We start from the raw sequence: 21,982 nt of genomic DNA, 5'->3' as shown, positions 1-21,982 counted from the left end.
AGTGAATCCCAGTGAATAACTATACCTGTTGCTTTTTGGGTTGTCATGGATCAGCAGTCTCAATTACGCACCTTGTGTAGAAAATTGCACTTGACTTCTGATAGCTGGACTGGCTTTGTGTGAAGAAATGTGTGTTTAATGCTTTGGAAGAGAACTCTGCTATTAAAGTGAAGAGGGAGTTTGGTAGCTTGCTTCTGAGTGATTATGTTGCTTTTCATCTTTATGTCTTGGATGCATCTAAAAGTATCCCAGCAAGCCCAGAGCTATCCTGGATGGAGCCCTGTGTGGTGAGGGAGCCATTTAGAGTTCATATCCCCATTCAGCCATGAAACTAGCTGGGTGATGCTGGGCCAGTCACTTCTCTCTCAGCCTAACCTACTTCACAGGGTTGTTGTGAAAAAGAAACTCAACAACAACAACAACAACAACAACAACAATAATAATAATAATAATTCAATTTCTATACTGCCCTTCCAAAAATGGCTCAGGGCGGTTTACAAAGAGAAATAACAAATAAGATGGCTCTCTGTCCCCAAAGGGCTCACATTCTAAAAAGAAACATAAGACACACACCAGCAACAGTCACTGGAAGTACTGTGCTGGGGGTGGATAGGGCCAGTTACTCTCCCCCTGCTAAATAAAGAGAATCACCACGGTAAAAGGTGCCTCTTTGCCCAGTTAGCAGGGGTAACTCAAGTATGTAGTACACCGCTCTGGGCTCCTTGGAAGAAGAGCGGGATATAAATGTAATAATAATAATAATAACAACAGCAGCAGCAGCAGCAGCAACAACAACAACAGTGACAATAAAATTCAGCCATCCCAGGTCCTTGGGAAGGACTCGATGTCTGGATAAAAACAAACCAGTCAATAACACCTGTCTGACTGTGTAAACAAGAGATAAATAATAATAATAGAGTCTACCAGGCTCATCTGCTTGTTGCAGCCCATGGCTGACCAGAGCAATTTGAGGATAAAGTAGAAGGGTTGTAGGGCAAGACGACTCTTGCCTTCAGGATGCCTGGGTGACCCAGAATGACTGAGTCATTCATGACCATAGAGCAATGCACAGTTGTGGTATGAGCAGTGTATTGGGGATGATGGCAGTTGTAGTCCAATGTCATCCAGGGATCTAATGTTGAGAATCCCTGACTTAAGGGTTGGTATGCCCTCAGTCACCACAAATTGTACAAGTGCAGAAATACATGGTAACTCAGACTCCATGGACTTGCATCTGCATTTTTCATGACCTGGTTGTATCTGGTTCTAAGGCTGGTGGAATAGTGGGCCAATTGCCTGAAGGAGGCATTTCTGATTGATTCCTCTTTGCCATGCATAATTTAAAAAACTGTTTTTTAAATGATGCATGGCAAAGAGGAATCAATCAAATGTCTCCTTCCCACCCCCACCCCTGGCTTGCAGGAAAATAGAAATATTTTTTAAAGTTCTTATTCAAAGTGGAAATCTTGATCTGCTTCATTTGCTGCTGCTGCTACCTCCAGGCTGGCCTAAAACAATCACAAGCAGTTGGAATATTTTGCACTCTGCTCTCAAGCAGAGTGCAGAAGTATGTGCCTCTGAGAGCTCTCGCTGGTTTTGAACAATACAGTGAAGATGTGCCAAGATCTCCTAGTTCGTTGGGAATTCATCTTGGGACTTCTGATACCGCAAGCTTATTCTCGCATACTGCACGATCAGACTCCCCTGGTCAATGCACAAAGCATGTTCTTGGGGAATCCTAAATTCACACACTCTGTGCAACTGCCATGTGCTTTCCTTGAGTCTATTGAGCATTCTGGGCTACTCTTCCTAGAACAAGCCTTGGATCCAATATGGTAGGGTGACCAGTGTTTGGTCTATATAGGGCATATTGGGTTTCACTTCCCAATTCCCAGTGTGCTCCAGAGATCCTATAGAACAATAGCCAGAGTTTCTCACTCAGTAAAAACATTAAAGAAATATACCTTTTGTCTCTCCCTCCCCAAACTGTGAGGATTTGCTCTTCAAACTACAGCTTTGTTGTGTTTTGCATCCACCATGATGGCTTAATTTTTCAAGAGACCGTTCTGACCATCTTGGAATACATAGTTATGCTCTGGTACTCAGTTCAGAATCTGCTACACTAAGACTTGAAACATCTGTATGAGCAGTGTTGTGGAATTTTCATTCCACAGAAAAATTCAGGCTGGAGCTCTGAATAAGGATCTCCTCCTCCCTTGAGTATCTTTATCTCTTGCTGTGTTCTTGGAAACTAAACTGATAAGCTGTACTATACCTGCAGAAAGCTGCAGGCTATAAATATCTGTTTATCAGACTTGAACCTCTGAGGGACTTTGTCCTCAAGACTTTGTCTTTTTAAGGCATAGTGCTGCATGGAATAAACTGCAGAAGAATTGCAACTTTTTTTTTAACCTTTGTCCCTTTTTCCTCTCCTTGGAAAACACTTCTGCAAATTTACAAAAGCTTGAAAAACCAGTTAAGCTGCCCTGTATCCCCTCCTCCCCTCCTCTGTGAAAGAAATCCCAAGGTGAAGACACACAGGTATGAAGTCAAGTGCTAAGACCATAACACTGGAGATTGCATCTGATCTTAGAATAAAGCCGTCCTTTGTGGTGATAGTTATACCAAATTCTTGGCCAGTGTATCCATCATAAAAATGTATTATATATTACAAAACTTATAATGCTTCAGTCTGATAACCATACTGTTCTAAGAAGGTATTCATGCTAGTCAAATTACTGAGCAGTCTACCATGAAAACTATCACTGCCAGATAAGGCTTTGCTTCATGCTCAGTGTTGGGACACAGTGAAAACTGTGATTAACTACCATGGGGAAATCAGTGCTAATTCAAAGCCAGCACCGAGATTTCTTTTATTGATTTAATATATTTATACCCCGCTCCTCCAGTACAATACTGTGCAGGATGGCTCACAACTTTAATAAAACAGATACAATGTAAAATAATAGACCAATAAAATTAAACAAGTTAAACAGCTTAAAAGCTCAGGCTAAAACAATTAAAATTAGATTTTATTTTAAGTTTCAAATTAAAAGTTATAAATCAGATCTAATAGTTGAGACAGTCTTATAAATAAATGCTTATTTCTCTTTGGAAAGAACTTTCCTATTTATACCCCATTACCTGCAGGGGTTCTGTTCCACAGGTAACGAAAACTCAGATCATGAGGGAATGGGAGCGGGGGGGGGGGGGAGTCAGAAAAACTGAGAAAATAATGGTAAGAAACTGCTGTACCATGCTCCATGGATCTCCATTCTCCAGCAATGGCCCCCCAAACAGTAAGTTGGGCCGATTTTCCATGAAAAATATTGGGGGGGAAATCCTTTTTTCCCAACAGAAGAACTACAAAATGGCTCCTTTAAACAAAATGGTGGCCAGAAAGGTCCTCGGAGGTCACTTCCGACTGCCTAGGAACTGTGGATATGTGGGTATTAACTGTTTCTCTACCTGCGTGTGCTGAGGATGGGTTCCTGTTTATGGACCTCAGAGATGCGGTACTGTGAATAGCAAGGTCCACCTGTACAAACAGGATTCTGCCTGTGGAGTGTCTTTTAAATTGTATGGGAGTGTCTTTTAGAAGTGTGTTCTACTGAAGTATTCTGTGGTAGAGGAGAGAAACCTATGGTCTGCAACCTTAAACCATAGGTTCTAAGGTCTCTTAATACAATTCTTGGTCCAGACTCTGCTTCACCCCCAAATTTGCCGCTTTACTAGAGGACACAGGAAGAGAATGGCCCCCTTATATGCCATTCTTATGACATCTTGCAGTGTCAACCTTTCCATGATTCTGACACCTTAGACTGAGGCATGTGAATGGATTGCTTCTTCATCTGCTTGCGACAGCCCTGGCAAGCTGTGGAATATGGTATGCTTGCCATCTGCCTGTGTTGTTTCCTCTTAGAGACTCTTCTGAGAGCTAACCTGATGTGGAAGTTGTTGCTCAACTGAGAGATGCCTAATCATGCTCCGGTCAGGCTGTCTCATCAGTATGGTAGGTGGCTGGGAGACCAACAGGTGCACAAGTATCTGGCAGATCATGGCAGCCACTTCTGGTGTGTGGATCCTCTTTTGTAGGGGTGTGGAAAATGTGCTTGCATTTATTTACTGCACTTGTGTGCAGGGCTGCAGATATGTTTGTCACCACATGACTACTTGTACTCGAACAGCTTGAATCTATGTACTAGTGGCAAAAGTAGTTGGGCTAGATTATATTTTCTACGGTTCTGGTAATCAGTCAAGTGGGTACTATTTTGTACAGCTGGCAATCTTATATTTGTGAAGCACTTCAACTAGGCAGTGGCTGACTCATGTTGCATGCTGAAAAACATTTTGTACATGCAGCAGGGAAGATATGTTTCCCCATCTTTCTTGCCTTTCCTCTGCAGCCCAAAAACTGTGCTTCCCAAAAAACATGTCCTTAACTATGTGTGTTCTACTTTTTTTCATCCCTGTGTGAAGTGAGTTTTGTTCTGGGTGGGAGTATCAAGGTAGTGTGTGCGCATATGCATTCAGAGTGGGAGCTTCTTTATTAAACTTGAGCGGGCTCTAAAATTAACTGAGCAGACATTAAAAATACTTGTGTGCGCAGGCATATGCACACGCCTTAGAGGGAACACTGGTCCATGAGGATCTTTTTGACAGGCCCAATGAGCTTATGATCCAATTCAGAATTCTTTACCCAGTCGAAATAAAATGCTAAAAAACAGAGGAGAAGGCAACTAAAAACCATTATACATGGGCAAACTGAAATAAATGAGTCTTTTTCTTAGGGAGAGGGAGAGAAAATCAGCTGGTAGTGTTGCATAAATAAGGAGCAATAAAAGCTTAAAAACATGAAGATATGAAATGGAGATACAGAATTAACAGGCAATAACAAACAAAACAAATCAGAACAATAAAGAGAAAGATGAAAGAGAAGCGCGAGAGAATGAATCCACTTGAAAGTTACAAATGAAAAAAGCTGACAAATGAGATCTCAAAAGCAAAGAAATAGTCAACTTTGAGTGCAGGAACAAATGCAAATAAGGCTATAGATGGGGAAAGGAAAGACTGAAAGCTTATTCAAACAGCACCAAACATGAGGCTGAACCAAATATGGACAAAAAAGATTCTATATCACAATGCCTACCATTATTGGACAAGGCTGTTTATTGGTAGCAACATATTGCATTTTAGTGTAGGATGGTAGGGCTACCAAAAAAGATCCCTGAATTACAGCCAGCATAGTTTGGATTTCAAATATAAGGGTACCCCCCCACAACCAAATCTCTTTTGTATTTTAATGCATTTAATTCCTTCTCCAGTTTACCATGGTTGGGCAAGGTGATTGAGTGGGTTGTGGCATCTCCATTCCAGGCAGGTTTGGATGATACAGGTTATCTGTATCTACCACTTGCAGGGGAGTAACAGCAGGAGAGAGGGCATGCCCTCAACTCCTGCCTGTGGCTTCCAGTGGCACCTGGTGGGCCATTGTGCGAAACAGGATGCTGGACTAGATAGGCCTTGGGCCAGATCCAGCAGGGCTGTTCTTATGTTCTTATGCTTAGAGATGCACATATCAGGCAGCATATAAAAACGATAAACAAATATTTACTGAAGATAAACAGCAGTGCACATGTCTGGTTTGAAGCACGGCTTAGAAACTCTGGTTGCTTTTAAAGTGCATGTATGATACATATTGGTCTGAATTGGCACTCGTGTACGTTTTCAGTCATTTACATGCTTTGGTACACTAACATTTTAAAGTTGGAAAGTTACTTTTAGATACGGAAAGCTAATGCAAAGTTGTGGTACTTCCATGAAGCAGCAGTTCTCAGTCTGTAGGTTCATGCTGTGTTGCTCTTAACATGGGAATCCATTCTCCTGCAGCTTCCTGAGTAGGATGCTCTGCAATGGATGCCAATCAAGTGTGCCTCCTTAAATCAATGCTGCTCCACACATAAGAGCATCTGTAAGTGAATGCTCCTCTCTACTGCTTTCTATGCAAAGCTGAGGCACTGATCTGATTGATTGGTGTTGGCCCACGTTTGCATGTGTGTTTGTCGCATCATCTTTCTCAGCTGCAGAATTGTTGATCTGAAGTCCAGAGATGTTGACTGTCTTGTCAAACATGTCAGTCACCTCCCATTTAGACGACTACAATGCACTCTTTGTGGAACTGCCTTTGGAAGGCTTTTTGAGAGCTCCAAGCAGGACATGCAATGCTGTGTCGCATCTCCTCATGTCAAGAAATGCATAGTTTCTATCTTGGCTCAACTGCATTGGTTGCCTCTGTGCTTTTAAGCTCACTAGAAAGTGCTGGCACTGACATTTAAAGCCTTAAATGTTCTGGGCCCTGCATACCTTAGAGCTGTGGTTCCCAACCTGGGTTCCTCCAGATGTTGAACTAGATTTCCCATCATCCCCTGCTACAGTTTATTGTAGCAACATCTGGAGGAACCCAGGTTGGGAGCCACTGCTTTGGAGAGAGATTTCACCTATATATTCCTTGTCGTCCTTTTTTCAGTCGGTTGAAGTAGCTGAAGATGAGAAGCTGAGCCACTTTGTCAAGCACCTGCTATGGAATGCACTTCCAGGTGACCTGCTTGGCTTTTCCTGTGATTGTTTTTTACTAAAACATAGTGGCTCTTGAAGGAATTTTCTTCTGGCTAAGATGGCCTGTGTGTTTGAGTTTGCTTAAGTAGGGCTGGTTGACTTATGTGACTGGGTGAAACAGCTGCCATCAGATTGATGGATTGTCCATCAAGCAGTGGAGCATTGCCCACTGGCGTGCTGCCTCCCAGTGTCCTCAAACTAGGCCCAGTGGCAGTGCACCAGCCATTACTGCTCTCCTGGTTGTTCGCATTTTCAAAAGCAGATGGAAACGGAGCAATAGGAAATCCAGAGGAGGAGGGTAGAGTGCCGGGCTAGAGCGTCTTCGGTCCAGCACTCTGCTCTCTTGCTCCACTCTCCTTCCCCTCTGACTTTTGAAAATGCCAGAGGCAGAAGCAAACAGCAGAACTGCCCTTGGTTCTTCTGAGTAAGGTGGAGGGATAATCCATGGATGGAGGAGAAAGGAAAAAGAACCTTGGGTGTGGGGCAAAAGTGGTATGTTTGGAGCATTGTTAGGGCAATGGGAGGAAAGACTGAGAGCAATGCAGTGTGCCTCCACTGGGGAGAAGGGTCTAAAGATGGTTTCCCTTTAGACCACGGCTGCGCAACTTCGGCCTCCTGCAGATGTTGGCCTACAACTCCCATAGTTCCTGACTATTGGCCACTGTGTCTGGAGATTATGGGTGTTGTAGTCTAAAAACAGCTGGGGGGCCTGTTGAGCAATCCTGCTTTAGATCCTCACCCCATTGGGGAGGGTGATTTGGACCAGCTCTGTCCCAGAGCTTTTAAGTGATTCTTGTGTAATAATTTAGACTGATGAGATAGATAGATCTATCTATCTATCTATCTATCTATCTATCTATCTATCTATCTATCTATCTATCTATCTATCTATCTATCTATCTATCTATGTTGCTTCATATGCCCTCTTATGACAGTGTACATAACTAAACAAATAAATACAATCCTGTTGCTCCTGTCAACAGAACAGGTCAAAAAGGAAATTTCCTTGTGGGAGCCTTCTCCTAGGTATGAGGCACTAGAATTCCTAGGTCATCAAAATAAATGCAAGAATGACTGTGATATGGCTTTCTTGTGGGGTAGCATTTTTCTGGTTATGTCCTCATGAAAAGCTCTGAAGTAACCGCAGGAAAATGTTGTCCCTTCTCCTCTCTTCACATGGGGTTGGACCAAGAAGAATGGCTTGCAGTACAGAAGTAGTAAGATAACAGTTGCATTGTACTGTGGCTATACCAAAACGTGCATGGAGAATAGGACTGACTTAGGTGCAAAATACTTGTAGCTGAAACAGTTCATCCAGGGCACAGTTGCATATTATGCTTCCTCTGGGCAGGTAGCTGGCAGGTGACCTGTTTGTCAGTGTTGTGCTTTTAGCCATCTACTGCAGAGATTAATACTTCCTCAAAATAGTGACAGGGATAATCTTTTTCTGGCAGTGTTTTTGTGGGATTTAAGAATCTGAAATCCCTTCAAGTTAAATGCTGAAGGAAGTGTTCAGTCCTGGAATGGTGATATCCTGTTCAGTGTTATGCATTTTAACTTGGCACATGTATGTTCTTCCAGGTGAAAAATGTAAATGCAGAGCCAGCAGCACCCACACCAGTAATGGACTATCCAGATCGAGTTGCCAGTCCTATGAATTATTCTGTTTCGGATGCTACAACACGCCAGAACTATAATAATAGCTACAGAGCTACTCCGTAAGTATGCTGTTCCTGTTCTCCAGTTGGGTGGACACAATGCATTAGAGGGCTAGCTCAGTATCATCATTAAACAATTTGGAGGAAGCTATGAAATTGTGTTCTTCCTCTCTCTCAAAATATGAATTCTCCTCTCCTTTGCTAAGCATTACCCTTATTAAGACTGCTGTTGACTTAAGTGTGTTCTTCCATCCCATCAAGGTTCTGCTTAACCCAGCATCTGTACTGAAGTTGGCTTCAAATACTGGTTTTATCTGGGAACCTCAGGCCTTTTAAGTCTGAAGCTTCATTAACTGTGATCAGGCCTGCCAGTGAAGCCTGGCAGTGAAGCTAGAGTTTGCATTCCAGAAAGGGAGGGTGGATTTGGCTGCATTGTGTGTGCACCAGCCCAGAGAGTAAGCACAGTAACACTCTTGAAATGTTGATGTTAACACAGGTTATAGTTAGCTGCTCATGTTTTTCCTCATGTGTTAGTGCAGGAATTTTTCCCATTCTGACAGTTTATCTTCATCAGATATGTGGCTGGTCCTGTTTTGATATTTATCCTTGGGTGGGGAAATCATGAACTATCTGCTGTGTGCTTTCTAAGGTATTGTGTAATCACATAAGTGTTAAAAATGTAGAACAATCTTGGTGACAAACACAGACACTGTGGCCCTGTTCAGATGTAATGCTATATTATACTTTAGTGCTTTTATGAAAGAAGCATAAGGAAGTTATGAGTTCGTACACACAATCCTCGTCTGGCATGCAAGAGAGAAGGGCAAAAGCTCTTTATTCAACTTTGAGCCAGTTCAAACAAACTCCAGCCCCAACACACAATCATGTTGGGGCTGCTGCGAGAACACACCCACTCGGACATCATTAAAGGACATGTTGATGCATTCTTGATGTGTCCTTTATTCTCTTTTAAGGGGTGACAATCCAAATCACATCTCAATATGCACCGTAAAACACTGTTGGTCTAATGTTTTCCAGCATGAGTAGAGAGGCGATTTGGATGATCGCCTCTTACATGCGAGTAAAGGGTATGTTGTGAATGCATCAGCATGTCTTTTAATGATGTCAGAGTAGGCAAGTTCTCACAGCAGCCCCAACCTGATCATGTGTTGGGGCTGCTGTTGGTTTGAACCAGCTCTTTGAGAACAACGTAGTATTCATTTAGTTACATACTCAGGGAACTATGGTTTGTTAACTAAAATAGAGTTGGAACAAGCCAGGATATCAAACAAGACAGGTTAGTTAACCACAGCTGTCCAAGTTCATACATAATGGGAGTTGCAGTTAATTAAAGTGAAAGCAAAAGTGTGTGTGTGTGCGTGCGTATGCCTTCTCTCCTGTTCTAGAGAAGGGGGTGGGGAGTGCGAGAATCCCATAGCTCTTTTAGGCTGAGCATGATATCTGAACCACGCTGTGGCTTCCAGGTTACGTTATTGTTTTCTATTGATGTAATGTTACCCAGTATTTGAATAAGGATAGCCAATCAGCATTTTGATAACCTAAGTGGGCCGCTTGATAACATAATAGCCTCTCGATTGTATTGTTCTTTACCTGTGGCTGTTTGACTAAGCTGGTCAACAGCACCTTGTGTTTCATAGACAGGATAGTGAAAACTGTGGTGGTGTGTTGTGGTGCCTTAGACTGAGCTGCAAACCGGGACTTCCTGGTTCAAATCTAGCCTCCCCTCTCCTTAGCTCAGCTCTCAAGCTGCAATTTTGGGGTAATAATGTTTTACTTACCCTACAAGGTGGTTGCAAGCAATGTTACCTCTAAGGCGTGCATGTGCGTGATCACATGTTTTTTGATGTCGGCTCAGTTAACTTTAGATCCTCCTCAGGTTAAATCAGGAAGGTCCCACTCTGAATCACATGTGCACACACATTGCCTTGATACTGCCACTCAGAACAAAACTCATCCCACACACAAATTAAAAAAATTAGAGGGAACACTGGTTGCAAGCTAAACACAATAATTCATATGAAGCATTTTAACACTTGAATGTGCTGTAAAACTGCCCTGTTTGGGATTGACTGTTGTGAAATTTGAGATGGAACTAAAAGTCCAAACAGTAAGTATTTTTAAAGGATGGGCAGTAATGGAACTTTGTCTCCCATTATGCATTCTGTATATACTGAGCTACTTGAGATTTTGCTCAGTTTCCCCCCAGGTTCTTGGGTGTGTATTAGAATTCTTGAAGGAGCTTTAAAATGAGAGCCAAAATCAGCTTAGGTGTGTTGGGGATTTTATACGTAGTGATCTAGTTAACTAGCATTATGTTATGCTTCAGGCATGCATTTCAAACAGGCCTCTCTTGTGATGAAAGGGGCTAAATGTGAAGGATCCCAATTGAAAATCAGGTCTGCTATTTGCCCCAGTGGACTACCAGTGAGAGAACTTGTGGCTGGAAAGGCACACATACTAATTCACAGAACACTAACTCCCTGGCTTAACTGAAATGAATTCAAGTGGTTTATTCAGGCATTAAATGTTTTGCAGAGAAAATAAGGAAAATTAAACTAAGTAACTTAAAGGCATGCATGGAAAAGAAACATTTTCAGTGCAATATAAGCTTGATGCAACTATGCCATTAAATCAGACTCCTTTTTTCCTCCTGCTCAGATCACTTAAAACCTCTTTGTTCCCAGCAATACTCAGTACTGAAGAAAATTCATGGTCAAAATACAAAGAAATTTTGATATCGACCAATCTTCAAGTTGAAGAGTCTTTGGAAGCCTCAGAAGTTAGAGGCACTCAAATAATTACAGCAAAAATAAGTTTGGCTACAAAGGGAAAAGCAAGGAAAGGTGGGAGGAAAGCCTCTTGAAGAAGCTTTCCTTTATATTGAAAACTACTAGTCAAATAAAAGCCCCCCAAAAGCCCAGAGGGGCCTTTTATCAGCTTGGACTGATACAACAGCTGTGTCCATTTCTTGAGATGAACGACCACAAAACAGTGGTACATGTGCTGGTAACCTCTAGACTTGACTTATGTAGTGCACTCTATGTGGGGCTACCTTTTTACGTAGTCTGGAAACTCCAGTTGGTCAGAATGCAGTGGCCTGGTTTGTCTCTGGGTCATCTCAGAGAGACCACATTATTCCTTTGCTGATAGAGCTACACTGGCTGCCAATAGGTTTCCGGGCAAAATACGAAGTGCTGGTTATAACCTATAAAGCCCTAAACGGCTTGGGCCCTGGGTATTTAAGAGAACATCTTCTTCACTGTCAGCCCCACCATCCATTAAGGTCATCTGAAGAGGTCCGTCTCCAGTTGCTGCCAGCTCAGCTCATGGCCACTCAGAGGTGGGACTTCTTGGTTGCTGCCCCTAGATTGTGGAATGAACTCCCTACTGAAATACGATCCTCTCCATCTCTGGCAATTTTGAAAAAGCATTTGAAAACCCACCTCTTCACCAAAGCTTTTTCAGCTTTTTAAATTTTTAGGTTTTAATCTGCTTTGACTTTTAAATTGTTTAAATTGTTTTTTGGTTTTATGTACGTGTTAACTTGTTTTATGCTATTGCTAACTGCCCGGAGAGGAAAGTTTGGGGCGGTGTACACATTTGATAGATCGATAAATAAAAGGGCCCTAAAAGGAATCTCTACCCAAACCAGGCCTCCAGCCTTTATACCTCAGCCAAATTACCCCAACTCTTCAAGCTTTCCATTGTTTGCCTTCTCTTGGCAACCTAGCAGTATTCATATTAATTAATAAAATAAGTTCTGTATTGAGGAATGAAGACTCAGGACATTTTCAAATTCTGTGCTTTTTTGTTGTGGTTATATGAACACGCTCAGACTGATACAAATGTATCAAGGTTTGTTATCTAGACCCTGTAATCCTCGGATTGTAGCTTATGTTCAGGCATTAATGAGACAGTCAAGGTCTTCCCACTGGATTCCACTGAAACTTCCATACACAAGTGTTAACCAATCCAAAGGGCAGCCTTGTTCTCACTCCATCAAACTACTGACTTAGCTTAAAAGCAAATAATGGCTCAGAATTGTCAAGCTACCTAAGATGGATCCTTGAAGGTCAAGTCTTCTTTCAGTTCATGACATCTTGGTAAAATTGTCACCTTAACCTGGCCCATTTCTTCTCAAGGCACCCTTTGTCAGTTAGTTTTATTTAAACCCAGTTGGAGTACTTGTCAGTTGATTTGGCCACCTTCATGTGTGAGGCCCAGGTAATCCATCCCCCCTGCAAAGAGTCCAGATTTTGAGTACTTCTCTTTGTAAAGCTGGCCTGCCTTCCATTATTGGATTTCTAGTGTAGTCCTTGGGTATGTTATGTATATCCACCTTGTAATAAAACCTTAATTTACCTCCGTGCAAAATGTGTTACTCATTTGATTATAGTTGGAAGGAATTTATTATTATTACTTGATTACACAGTCAGACAGGTGTTATTGACTGGTTTGTTTTATCCAGACATCGAGTCCTTCCCAAGGACCTGGGATGCCAGAATGTAATTGTCAATGGTTATAGATATCGTCGCAGAATATAGGCTGTTCCCAGTAAAGCTGCTTTTTGTAATTGGCTGATGGCGATTTCTGTGGCCCCTATGGTGTTGAGGTGCTCTTCAGGGTCTTTTGGAACTGCACCCAGGGCGCCAATTACCACTGGGATTACTTTGGTCTTTTTCTGCCACAGCCTTTCAATTTCAATTTGTAGATCTTTGTATTTGGTGATTTTTTCTGTTTCTATTTTTCTTCTATTCTGCTATCCCCTGGTATTGCTATGTCGATTATTTTCACTTGTTTTTCTTTCTTCTCGACTACAGTGATATCTGGTGTATTGTGTGGCAGATGTTTGTCTGTTTGTAGTCGGAAGTCCCATAATATTTTTACATCTTCATTTTCTTCAACTTTTTAAATTTTATGGTCTCACCAATTCTTGGCTACAGGTAGCTTGTATTTTTTGCAGATGTTCCAGTGTATCATCCCTGCTACCTTGTCATGTCTTTGTTTGTAGTCAGTCTGTGCGATCTTCTTACAACAGCTGATCAGGCGGTCCACTGTTTCATCTGCTTCTTTACAAATCTGCTTCTTTACAAAGGCAGCACTTGCTGTTTGTTGTGGATTTTTCTACTTTTGCTCTTATTGCATTTGTTCTTGTGCAGCCAGTATTAAACCCTCTGTTTCTTTCTTCAAGTTGCCATTCTTAAGCCATTGCCAGGTCTTGGTGATGTCTGATTTTCCACTTATATTGTGTAAATATTGACCATGCAGGGGCTTATTTCTCCATTTTTCTGCTCGGTTCTTGACTTGTTCGTTCTTGTAGGCCTGCTTTGTTTCATTGGTGTTGAATAGTTTTGTGTTCTTGACCATTTGAAGTGCATCTTCTTCACTGTCAAGGGACAGTGAAGAAGATGCACTTCAAATGGTCAAGAACGCGAAACTATTCAACACCAATGAATATATTTTTCAAGGCCTCTTTTCTCCTCCTCTACTGTTTGATGGACTTGCAGCATTCCTCTTCCACCTGAGCTGCGAGGGAGGTAGAGCCTATCTACATCACTGCGGGGGTGCAGAGCATGATTGATGATCATGATTTTCCTGGTCTTACGATCTAGCGTCTCTAGCTCTGCCTGGGTCCAGTCTATTATTCCTGCAGTGTATCTAATAACGGGTATAGCCCAGGTGTTTATGGCTTGTATGGTGTTCCCGCCATTGAGTTTGGACTTGAGGATTTTTCTGACTCTCCTGATGTATTCACTTCCAATTTTTCTTTTAACTTCAGTGTGTGCGATTTTATCAGCCTGGAGAATGCCCAAGTATTTGTGAGGTTCTTTCTCTTCCAGGTTCTTGATCTTGCTTCCATTGGGCAGTTCTATTCCTTCTGTTTTTGTTATTTCCCCTCTGTTCATTATTAATGCAGCACACTTGTCTAGTCCAAACTCCATTGCTATATCGCTACTGAATATACGGACAGTGTGTAGCAGTGATTCGATTTCTGACTGGGACTTTCCATACAACTTCAGATCGTCCATGTACAGCAGATGGTTGATTTTACTGGATGTTTTAGATGTTTGTAATCGCCATGACCCCACTTTCACAAATACTAAACAAAACAAGCCTCGGATACCAAACAATAGAAGGGACAGTGAGTCCCCTTGGAAAATGCCTCTTCTAATGCTAACCTGTTCAAGTGCCTCGCCATTGATTGTTAACTGTGTACTCCACATGCTCATTGCTTTTTAAATAAATATCTGAATGTTTTTGCTGATACCAGTTATTTCTAAACATTTTAGTATCCATGTGTGAGGCAATGAATCGAAGGCTTTCTTGTAGTCTATCCATGCAACGCTTAATTGGTTTTTCTTCTCTTGCAATTTTCTAAAATCATTTTGTCAATCAGCAGCTGGTCTTTTGTGCTTCTGGTGTTCGGGCAATTTCCTTTCTGTTCAACTGGAAGCTGTTTGTTAGTTAATAAGTGTTGCATTACTTCATCTGCTATTATTCCAGTTAATAATTTGAACATGGTTGGCAGGCAGGTTATTGGTCTATAATTACTTGGAACTGCACCTTTTGCTGGGTCTTTCATTATGAGATGAGTTTTGCCAGTTGTTAGCCATTGTTCAATATCACCTCCTTGCAAAATGTGATTAAGCTGTTTTGATAGTTGTTTATGAAGGCTTGTTAGGTGTTTAAGCCAGAAGCCATGCAGTTCATCATCGCCTGGCGCAGTCCAATTTTTAATTTTCTTTGCTCTTTCACTTATTAATTCTGGTGTTATTATTAGATCTTACATTGGTTGGTTACATTTTTTGACCTCTTTCATCCAGCCTGCTTTTTTATTATAATCTATTGGATTGTCCCATAATTTCCCCCAGAATTGCACTGTTTCTTCTTTATTTGGTGTTTCTACATTTCTTGCAGTTTCTCCTTCTATGCTTTGGTAGAAACGTCTCTGATTCGACTGGAATTGGAGATTCTGCCTGTGTTGAGTAATTCTGGCTTCATATCTGCTAATCTTCTTTGACACTGCTGTTATTTGCTGCTTTATTATTTCCAGGACTTCTCTAATTTTCCTTGAATCTAGGTGGTATTTTTGGATCAGATACTGTTTGGTGTTTTCATTCTTCAGCTTCTTGTCTTTCATATCTTTCAATTTACTAGCATCTGATCTAAGCCTGGAGATCTTATTTTCTAATCGAATCTTCCATTTAGGTGATGCACTGCTTTCTTTTTTTACAGGTCCACTGATCTTATATCCGAGCTCTTGTGTTGTTGTTGTTGCTGCACTGTACATTAGTTGGTTTGTATCTTGCAAATTCTTGTTCGTTATTTCTGCAAGTGCAGCATTGACATCTTTTAATGCCTGAGCAAGTTGTTTTTTGGCAACTGTTTTTAGAGCGGGAAGTCGAACCCTGGTGGTTGTTTGGTTCATGTGCTCAGTTATTTTTTGCTTTAGTTCTTGTTGCTCTTCTGTTAAACGGCATTTGGGTTTTTGAGATGAAGGCAAAGGGGAGGTTGCCTGGTTTTGATTTTGAAACAGTTCAGCAACGGTGGTATTCTCTATTTCCAACACCTCCTCTATCTGCGCCTGAGCAACTGCTTCAGTTGGTGGTAATTCTTCTTCCATATCTTGAGCCTGTGTTGCTCTTTGCAGTTCTTCCAGCTCAACTCCTGTGAATACTTGATTTCTTATTATGACTCTTCTCTGGTCTGCTAGCCTTTGTTCTGTTATTTCTGTATCTGGATGCTTCTCTTTCAAAATTTGGTACATTCTTTTAAAATAACCTCTTCTAGTTGGACTAGACTTGTAATAGCAGATCATTATTTCCTTGTTGGCATTTTTTGTATATTTTTTTCGGTTAAGCGACATTTCTTCCAGTAGCTTTGCTGTCTCCAGCCCTGGTTGCTCAACTGAAGATCCTGAGTCCTATAGCCCACTTGCCACCAGATGTCCAGGGACTATAGCACCTGGCGCGGTCCTTGTTGAGCCGGGCGACGACCGATCCAGTATAGATTTATTAAAGTTACGTCTCACCATATTGTTGATGGGAGAGGCACTCTTTGTCTGGCTCCTCTGGTGAGACCTGTCCAGTATGGTTGGACCTCTGGCATAGCTCTCACCTTCATCAGAGCACACAAGCCCCACAACCACGTCAAGGTAGTGCCTCACTGGGGGTATTATTATTATTATTATTATTATTATTATTATTATTATTTGCTGCACCTCTGTGGGTAGCAGTGGCTTCAGCCACACTCTATGCTTTAATAGCATTTCTGGCAGCTTGCTTGTGCTCATCACCACTTGTTTTCTCTAGAATGCACAAAGAAACGAACCTACAATGTGACACAGGGTCATTGGATCACTTCCTGGTGCATTTTAGAGAAGAACAAGGCAAACTGGCTTTTGGAAACGTTATCACAAATTATTGCTAAATATGCCGCTGCCCATATGGGCACAGATAATTAAAAAAAAAAAAAAAGAATTAACCTTATTCCATGCCACTTGTCCCAACAAATTTCAGGTCACCAATGCAACCAGGTGAGTGGTTAAAGACAAGATAGACTGTTGTGTTTCATTAGACTGTTCTCTTAACCCTATACAGAATTTGTTATCGTCTGAGTTAAAGATGAGTTCTGTAAAGTCTTGGCAAAGTTGGAGATGCATGTGTATGTTCATACAGAAAGTATGTGGATCTTCCATTGCGTAGCTTTGATACTTCTCTATGGTTGAATTCCATACAAAACTAAACTTGACACATGCTAATTATGTTATAAATAAAAATAGAACAGGTGAGCTCCTGAAATGCACATTATATAAAATTGACGAGGGAGGGGAAAATTGGGGGTGGAGTAGCATTGTATGTTAAAGAAGAGATAGAACCTAACAAGCTAGAAAAACCTAGGAAGACCAGAGTCCTCCAAACAAACACTGTGGGTGACAATGCAAGGCCTGAAAGGAAATGTGTTACTAGGAATCTGCTATCACGCCCCCCCCCAATCAAAATGCTGCCAGTGACTGGGAGTTGCAGAAGGAAATTAGGGAGGCGCCAGAGATAGAGCTGTAGTAATGGGTGACTTCAATTACCCACACGGAGACTAAGTAAATTAACATTCAGCTAATGAGAGGCCAGATTTTTAGATACACTGAATGATTGTACCCTAGAACAGTTGGTCATGGAACCAACCAGAGAGAAAGTGCCCTTGGTCTCAATCCTTAGTTGTGCACAGGATCTGGTATGAGATGTCAGTGTTGTGGAACCTTTAGGGAACAGTGATCATAGTATGATCAAATTCAGCATATATGCAAGTAGAGAATCGCCAAGGAAGTCTAACACAGACACTTTGAATTTCAGAAGAGGAAACTTCTCCAAAACGAGAAGTTAGTTGAAAAGAAAACGGAAAGGGAAAATCAAGAGAGTTACTTCATTCTAGAATGCATGGAGTTTATTTGAAACCACAATATTAGAAGCCCAGTTAGAAAATATACCAAAAAGGAGGAAAGGTATCACCAAGTCCGTGGGATGCCAGCATGGCTAACAAGGAAAATCAAGAAAGGTATAAAGGGGAAGAAGACTTCCTTTAGAAATTGAAAGTCCTGCCCAAATGAAGAGAACAGAAAGGAACACACAGGCTGGCAAAATAAATGCAGGGAGACAACAAGGGAAGAGAAAAGAGAGTTTGAGGAACATTTAGCTAAAAGCATAAAGGGGAATAACAAAACTTGTTTAAATACATCAGAAGCAGGAAACTTACTAGGGAGGCAGTTGGACTGTTGGATGAAGAGGGAGTGAAAGTGATTATTAAGGAGGATATGGAGATTGTAGAGAAGCTGAACAAGTTCTTTGCATTTGTCTTCATGGCAGAGGATACTGAGCATATACCTGCACCTGAACTGAACTGTTCAGGGACAGAGGCTAAAAAACTGAGTCAGAGGTGACAAGTGGTGGTGTTCTAAACTGTCTGGAAAAATTAACAAATTGCCAGGGCCAGATGGCATCGACCCAAGAGCTCTTAAAAGACTCAAATGTGAAATTGTGGGCCTCTTGCAAAAATACCTAACTTATCCCTACATTCAGTACCAGAGGACTGAAAGGTAGCCAATTGAACACCAATTTTCAAAATGGAATCCAGGGGGATGTGGGAAACTAGACAGGTTAGCTTAATGTCTCTTCTGGGCAGATTGATAGAAAGCATTCTCAAGGATAAAATTGTTAAGGATATAGAAGAATAGGCTCTGCTGAAAAAGAACCAGCATGGCTTCTGCAAAGGTAAATCTTGGCTCACCAACCTTTTGTAGCTCTTTGAGTGGCACGTGGATAAAGGTGATCCAGTTGACATAGTATACTTGGACGTTAGTATGGAGCCATTTTTGGAAGGGCGGTCTATAAATCAAATAAATAAATTACATACAAAAGATTTCAACCAAGTTCCTCATTAAAGACTCTTGAGAAAACTTAGCAGTCATGGGATAAAGGGACAGGTTCAAGTGTGGATTGGTAACCAGTTGAAGGACAGGAAACAGAGGGTAGTAATAAATTGATACTTCTCACATTGGAGGGGAGTAAGAAGTGGAGTCCCCCAGGAATAAGCAAAAAGGTGGCCAAATTTGCAGGTGACACAAAACTACTTAGGGTAGTGAAATCCAGAACAGACTGTGAGGAGCTCCAGAAGGATCTCTCCAAATTGGGGGAGTGGGCAACAAAATGGTAAATGCGGTTCAGTGTTAGCAAGTGTACAGTGATGCATATTGGGGCAAAAGACTCCCAACTTCATATATGCTCTGATGAAGTCTGAGCTGTCGGTGACGAACCAGGAGAGGGATCTTGGGGTCATGGTGGACAGCTTGTTGAAAGTGTCGACTCAGTGTGCAGCCGCAGGAATATTCTGCTGATGGAACGTTAGTATGGATGTTGGCCAGTGTGCAGAAGTGATGCATTTTTATTTGTGAATGTCCTTTTAGCCACCTGAAAGTGTCCTCAGTCACCTGAGTGTGTGCCCAGTTTGAGAAAGATTTGCCACTCTTAACTCGAGCTTGCAAGAAAAAACAACTTTTAATAGTGGCCACTCCTTGTCTTGGAAGTGGGGGAGGGATGGGGATAGCAGGTGCAAGTGGTGCTAATCAACTTCATTTGTAAACATTATTCTCAACAACTGAATAAAGGCGTTGTACATAGTTCAAATAGTTTTGGCTTCACTGGAGGTTTTAGGAGTGCCAGACCAATTCGCTTGACAAAATGCTGGAATCCTATACTCATTTATGCTGCTTTCTTCTCAAGACAGTGCTAGTGTGGGGGAGTGAGCACCTCCCCCCCCAAAATAACGTGTCCCCCTGCTGCCTCACCACCTCTGTGGTAATTTGGAGAGGCAGTTCTTATGTGCCTGGAGTGCTTTTCTTTGTTGATGATGATGATGATAAAAATAAAGAGCAATTCTGCAAGTGCTCACTTCCATTTAAGTTTAATTTGGGAGCATTTGAAATGAAATACATCATTTTTCTTTCAGAAATTAAAAATGAGGCAGTTTGCACATGCACACACCAAAATGCACTGTGCCCCTTCTCTGACATCCTGGTTTTGTGTTTTTCTTGTGTTGCTACTATAGACACCAATTAAAGATAAAGTAATCATTTAGTTTGTTCACAGTGCACACTTAACTTTCTAAATCTTAAATTGCCAGATTCTGGAATAAAATGTGTGTTGTGTTTACATGTCAGAAGTATTGAACTTGTAGATGCTACTAGGCATCTGGGATTTTTCTGCTCCTAATTGGTGGCTGATTGCCTTCTCCAGTGAGTTTAGTATATGTGCAACAATCCTTTTAAATCCTTATTTAATTCATCACAACCATTTTAGCAGATGGTGTTGATTCAATTTTATCAGTAGGAAACCAGGGCTGAGGAATTATTTTCTAAAGGAGGCTATTGACTGAAGTAGTAGTGAAATTCCAGAATACTAGGTATGAATTTAGGAATCTGTTTATAGGCCTCTCTGTGTAACTTCTGAGTGATATGGGGAAATCTGTTAGACTACATGTGGTAAAGTTGCAAGAGAAAAGCAAGCACTGACAAATCAAGATGCTTTATGTTGTCTGTTTTAGTAAATTGCTCCACATATTGCCAATGCTTTGGTTTGAAATTGGGAACTAATGGTTCTTATTTTTGTAACAGGGTGCCTGAAACGGTTCCCTTGACCAGTGAGCCAAATCAGTATGCCAACACCAGCAGTTACAACGGATCAGCAAAGGAACCGTCACAAAAGAAAAGAGCCGGGAGACAAAAAAGAGTCAACACGGACAACTATGATGCAGATTATACCACTGGAGGGGAATCTTGTGATGAACTAGAGGAGGACTGGGACAGGTGAGGGCAACTCCATGGACTTGAACTGGTGTAGCATTAATGGGCAACCTGATTTATAAAATTAGTGCAGAGCCCTGCTGTTTACTCCGATTGATGCCTAGGTTTTGAAGAGAGGAAGGAGTAGGGAAGAAACCAGCAGCACACAGACATTGGGGTCCATTCCCTGGCCTGGAGCACCTTCCTTATGAGGCAAGGCTACAACATCTGTGGCTTTTTAGTTTGGAAAAGAGGTGACTATGGGGAGATGTGATAGAGGTGTATCAAATTATGCATGGAATATAGAAAGAGTGGACAGAGAAATTTTTTACCCACCCTCACAACACTAGAACAAGGGTCAGCCCATGAAACTGAAGGTAGAGAAATTTAGGACCAACGAAAGGAACTACTTTTTCACACAGCGCTTAATTAACCTATGAGATTCTCCACCATAGGATGTAGTGATGGCCACTAGCTTGGATGGCTTAAAAAGGGGCGTAGACAAAGTCATGGAGAACAGGTCGATCAATGGCTACTAGTCTGGTGGCTATAGGCCACCTCCAGCCTCAGAGGCAAGATGCCACTAAATACCAGTTGCAGGGGAGCAGGCAAGCCCTTATCCCTTGCCTGTGGGCTCCTTGGAGGCATCTGATGGGCCACTGAGTGAAACCGCCCTGAGCCATTTTGGAAGGGTGGTATACAAATCAAATAAATAAATAAATAAATAAATAAACAGTGCCTTTGGCCTGATCCCGCAGGGCTGCTGTTAAGTTCTAAACCAATTTCCTTAGCTTTTTACTGGCATAATTATGGCTGGAGATCAGCTTTAGAAACATATGCTTAGTGAAAAGCTAGCATTTTGGCAGGGGAACTGGATGCAATGCTTCCCTAATACTGAGAGATGCACCAGTGCCTCTTGACAGCACTAGAGTATGAGTCTTTGCATTGGCTTGTACATATCACAAAAATATAGGTAATTTAGGTGCAGTGGAGATGAAAAATTAGTTGCTGTACTTCATGTGCTACCTGGCTGCTAATGTGTCACTGCAAGAACATTTCTTTTTTTAGACAGAACAGGGGAGTAGAGGTAGGTGCTAGCAATTGTTCTGTTTGGGAGCACAACCTACAAATACTATTTGCAGAAGCATCTTATTCAACATCTTGAGATGCTGCTGACTTGCATATTTTTGAAGGTCGTAAACATACTAAAGATTGCAGAAATGACACAACCTATGTTTCAGATATATGATCCAATTGGTTAGAAATTTGTGGATCAGTGTTTAAATAGGTTTAACTGAGCAACGATGAAGGTAAATATATGCATACTAATCATAATTAGAATAAATCTATGATTTCT

At 41.5% G+C, this 21,982-nt stretch overlaps 1 protein-coding gene across 4 annotated transcripts in view; it reads left to right on the top strand.

The window, feature by feature from the left end:
* Positions 1-21,982, top strand: part of OCLN (occludin) — a 50,020-nt gene that overhangs the window by 18,872 nt on the left and 9,166 nt on the right. For all 4 annotated transcript variants that reach the window (XM_053301761.1, XM_053301763.1, XM_053301764.1 and 1 more), the window contains 2 exons: positions 8,197-8,333; positions 20,458-20,649. In XM_053301761.1, coding sequence (XP_053157736.1) covers positions 8,197-8,333; positions 20,458-20,649 — 329 coding nt within the window. The remainder of the gene's footprint in view (positions 1-8,196; positions 8,334-20,457; positions 20,650-21,982) is intronic.

Source organism: Hemicordylus capensis, chromosome 2, assembly GCF_027244095.1.
Source record: "Hemicordylus capensis ecotype Gifberg chromosome 2, rHemCap1.1.pri, whole genome shotgun sequence".
Taxonomy (NCBI): domain Eukaryota; kingdom Metazoa; phylum Chordata; class Lepidosauria; order Squamata; family Cordylidae; genus Hemicordylus; species Hemicordylus capensis.
Note: the sequence above shows the minus strand (reverse complement) of the source record. Positions and strands in the feature narration are given on the sequence as shown.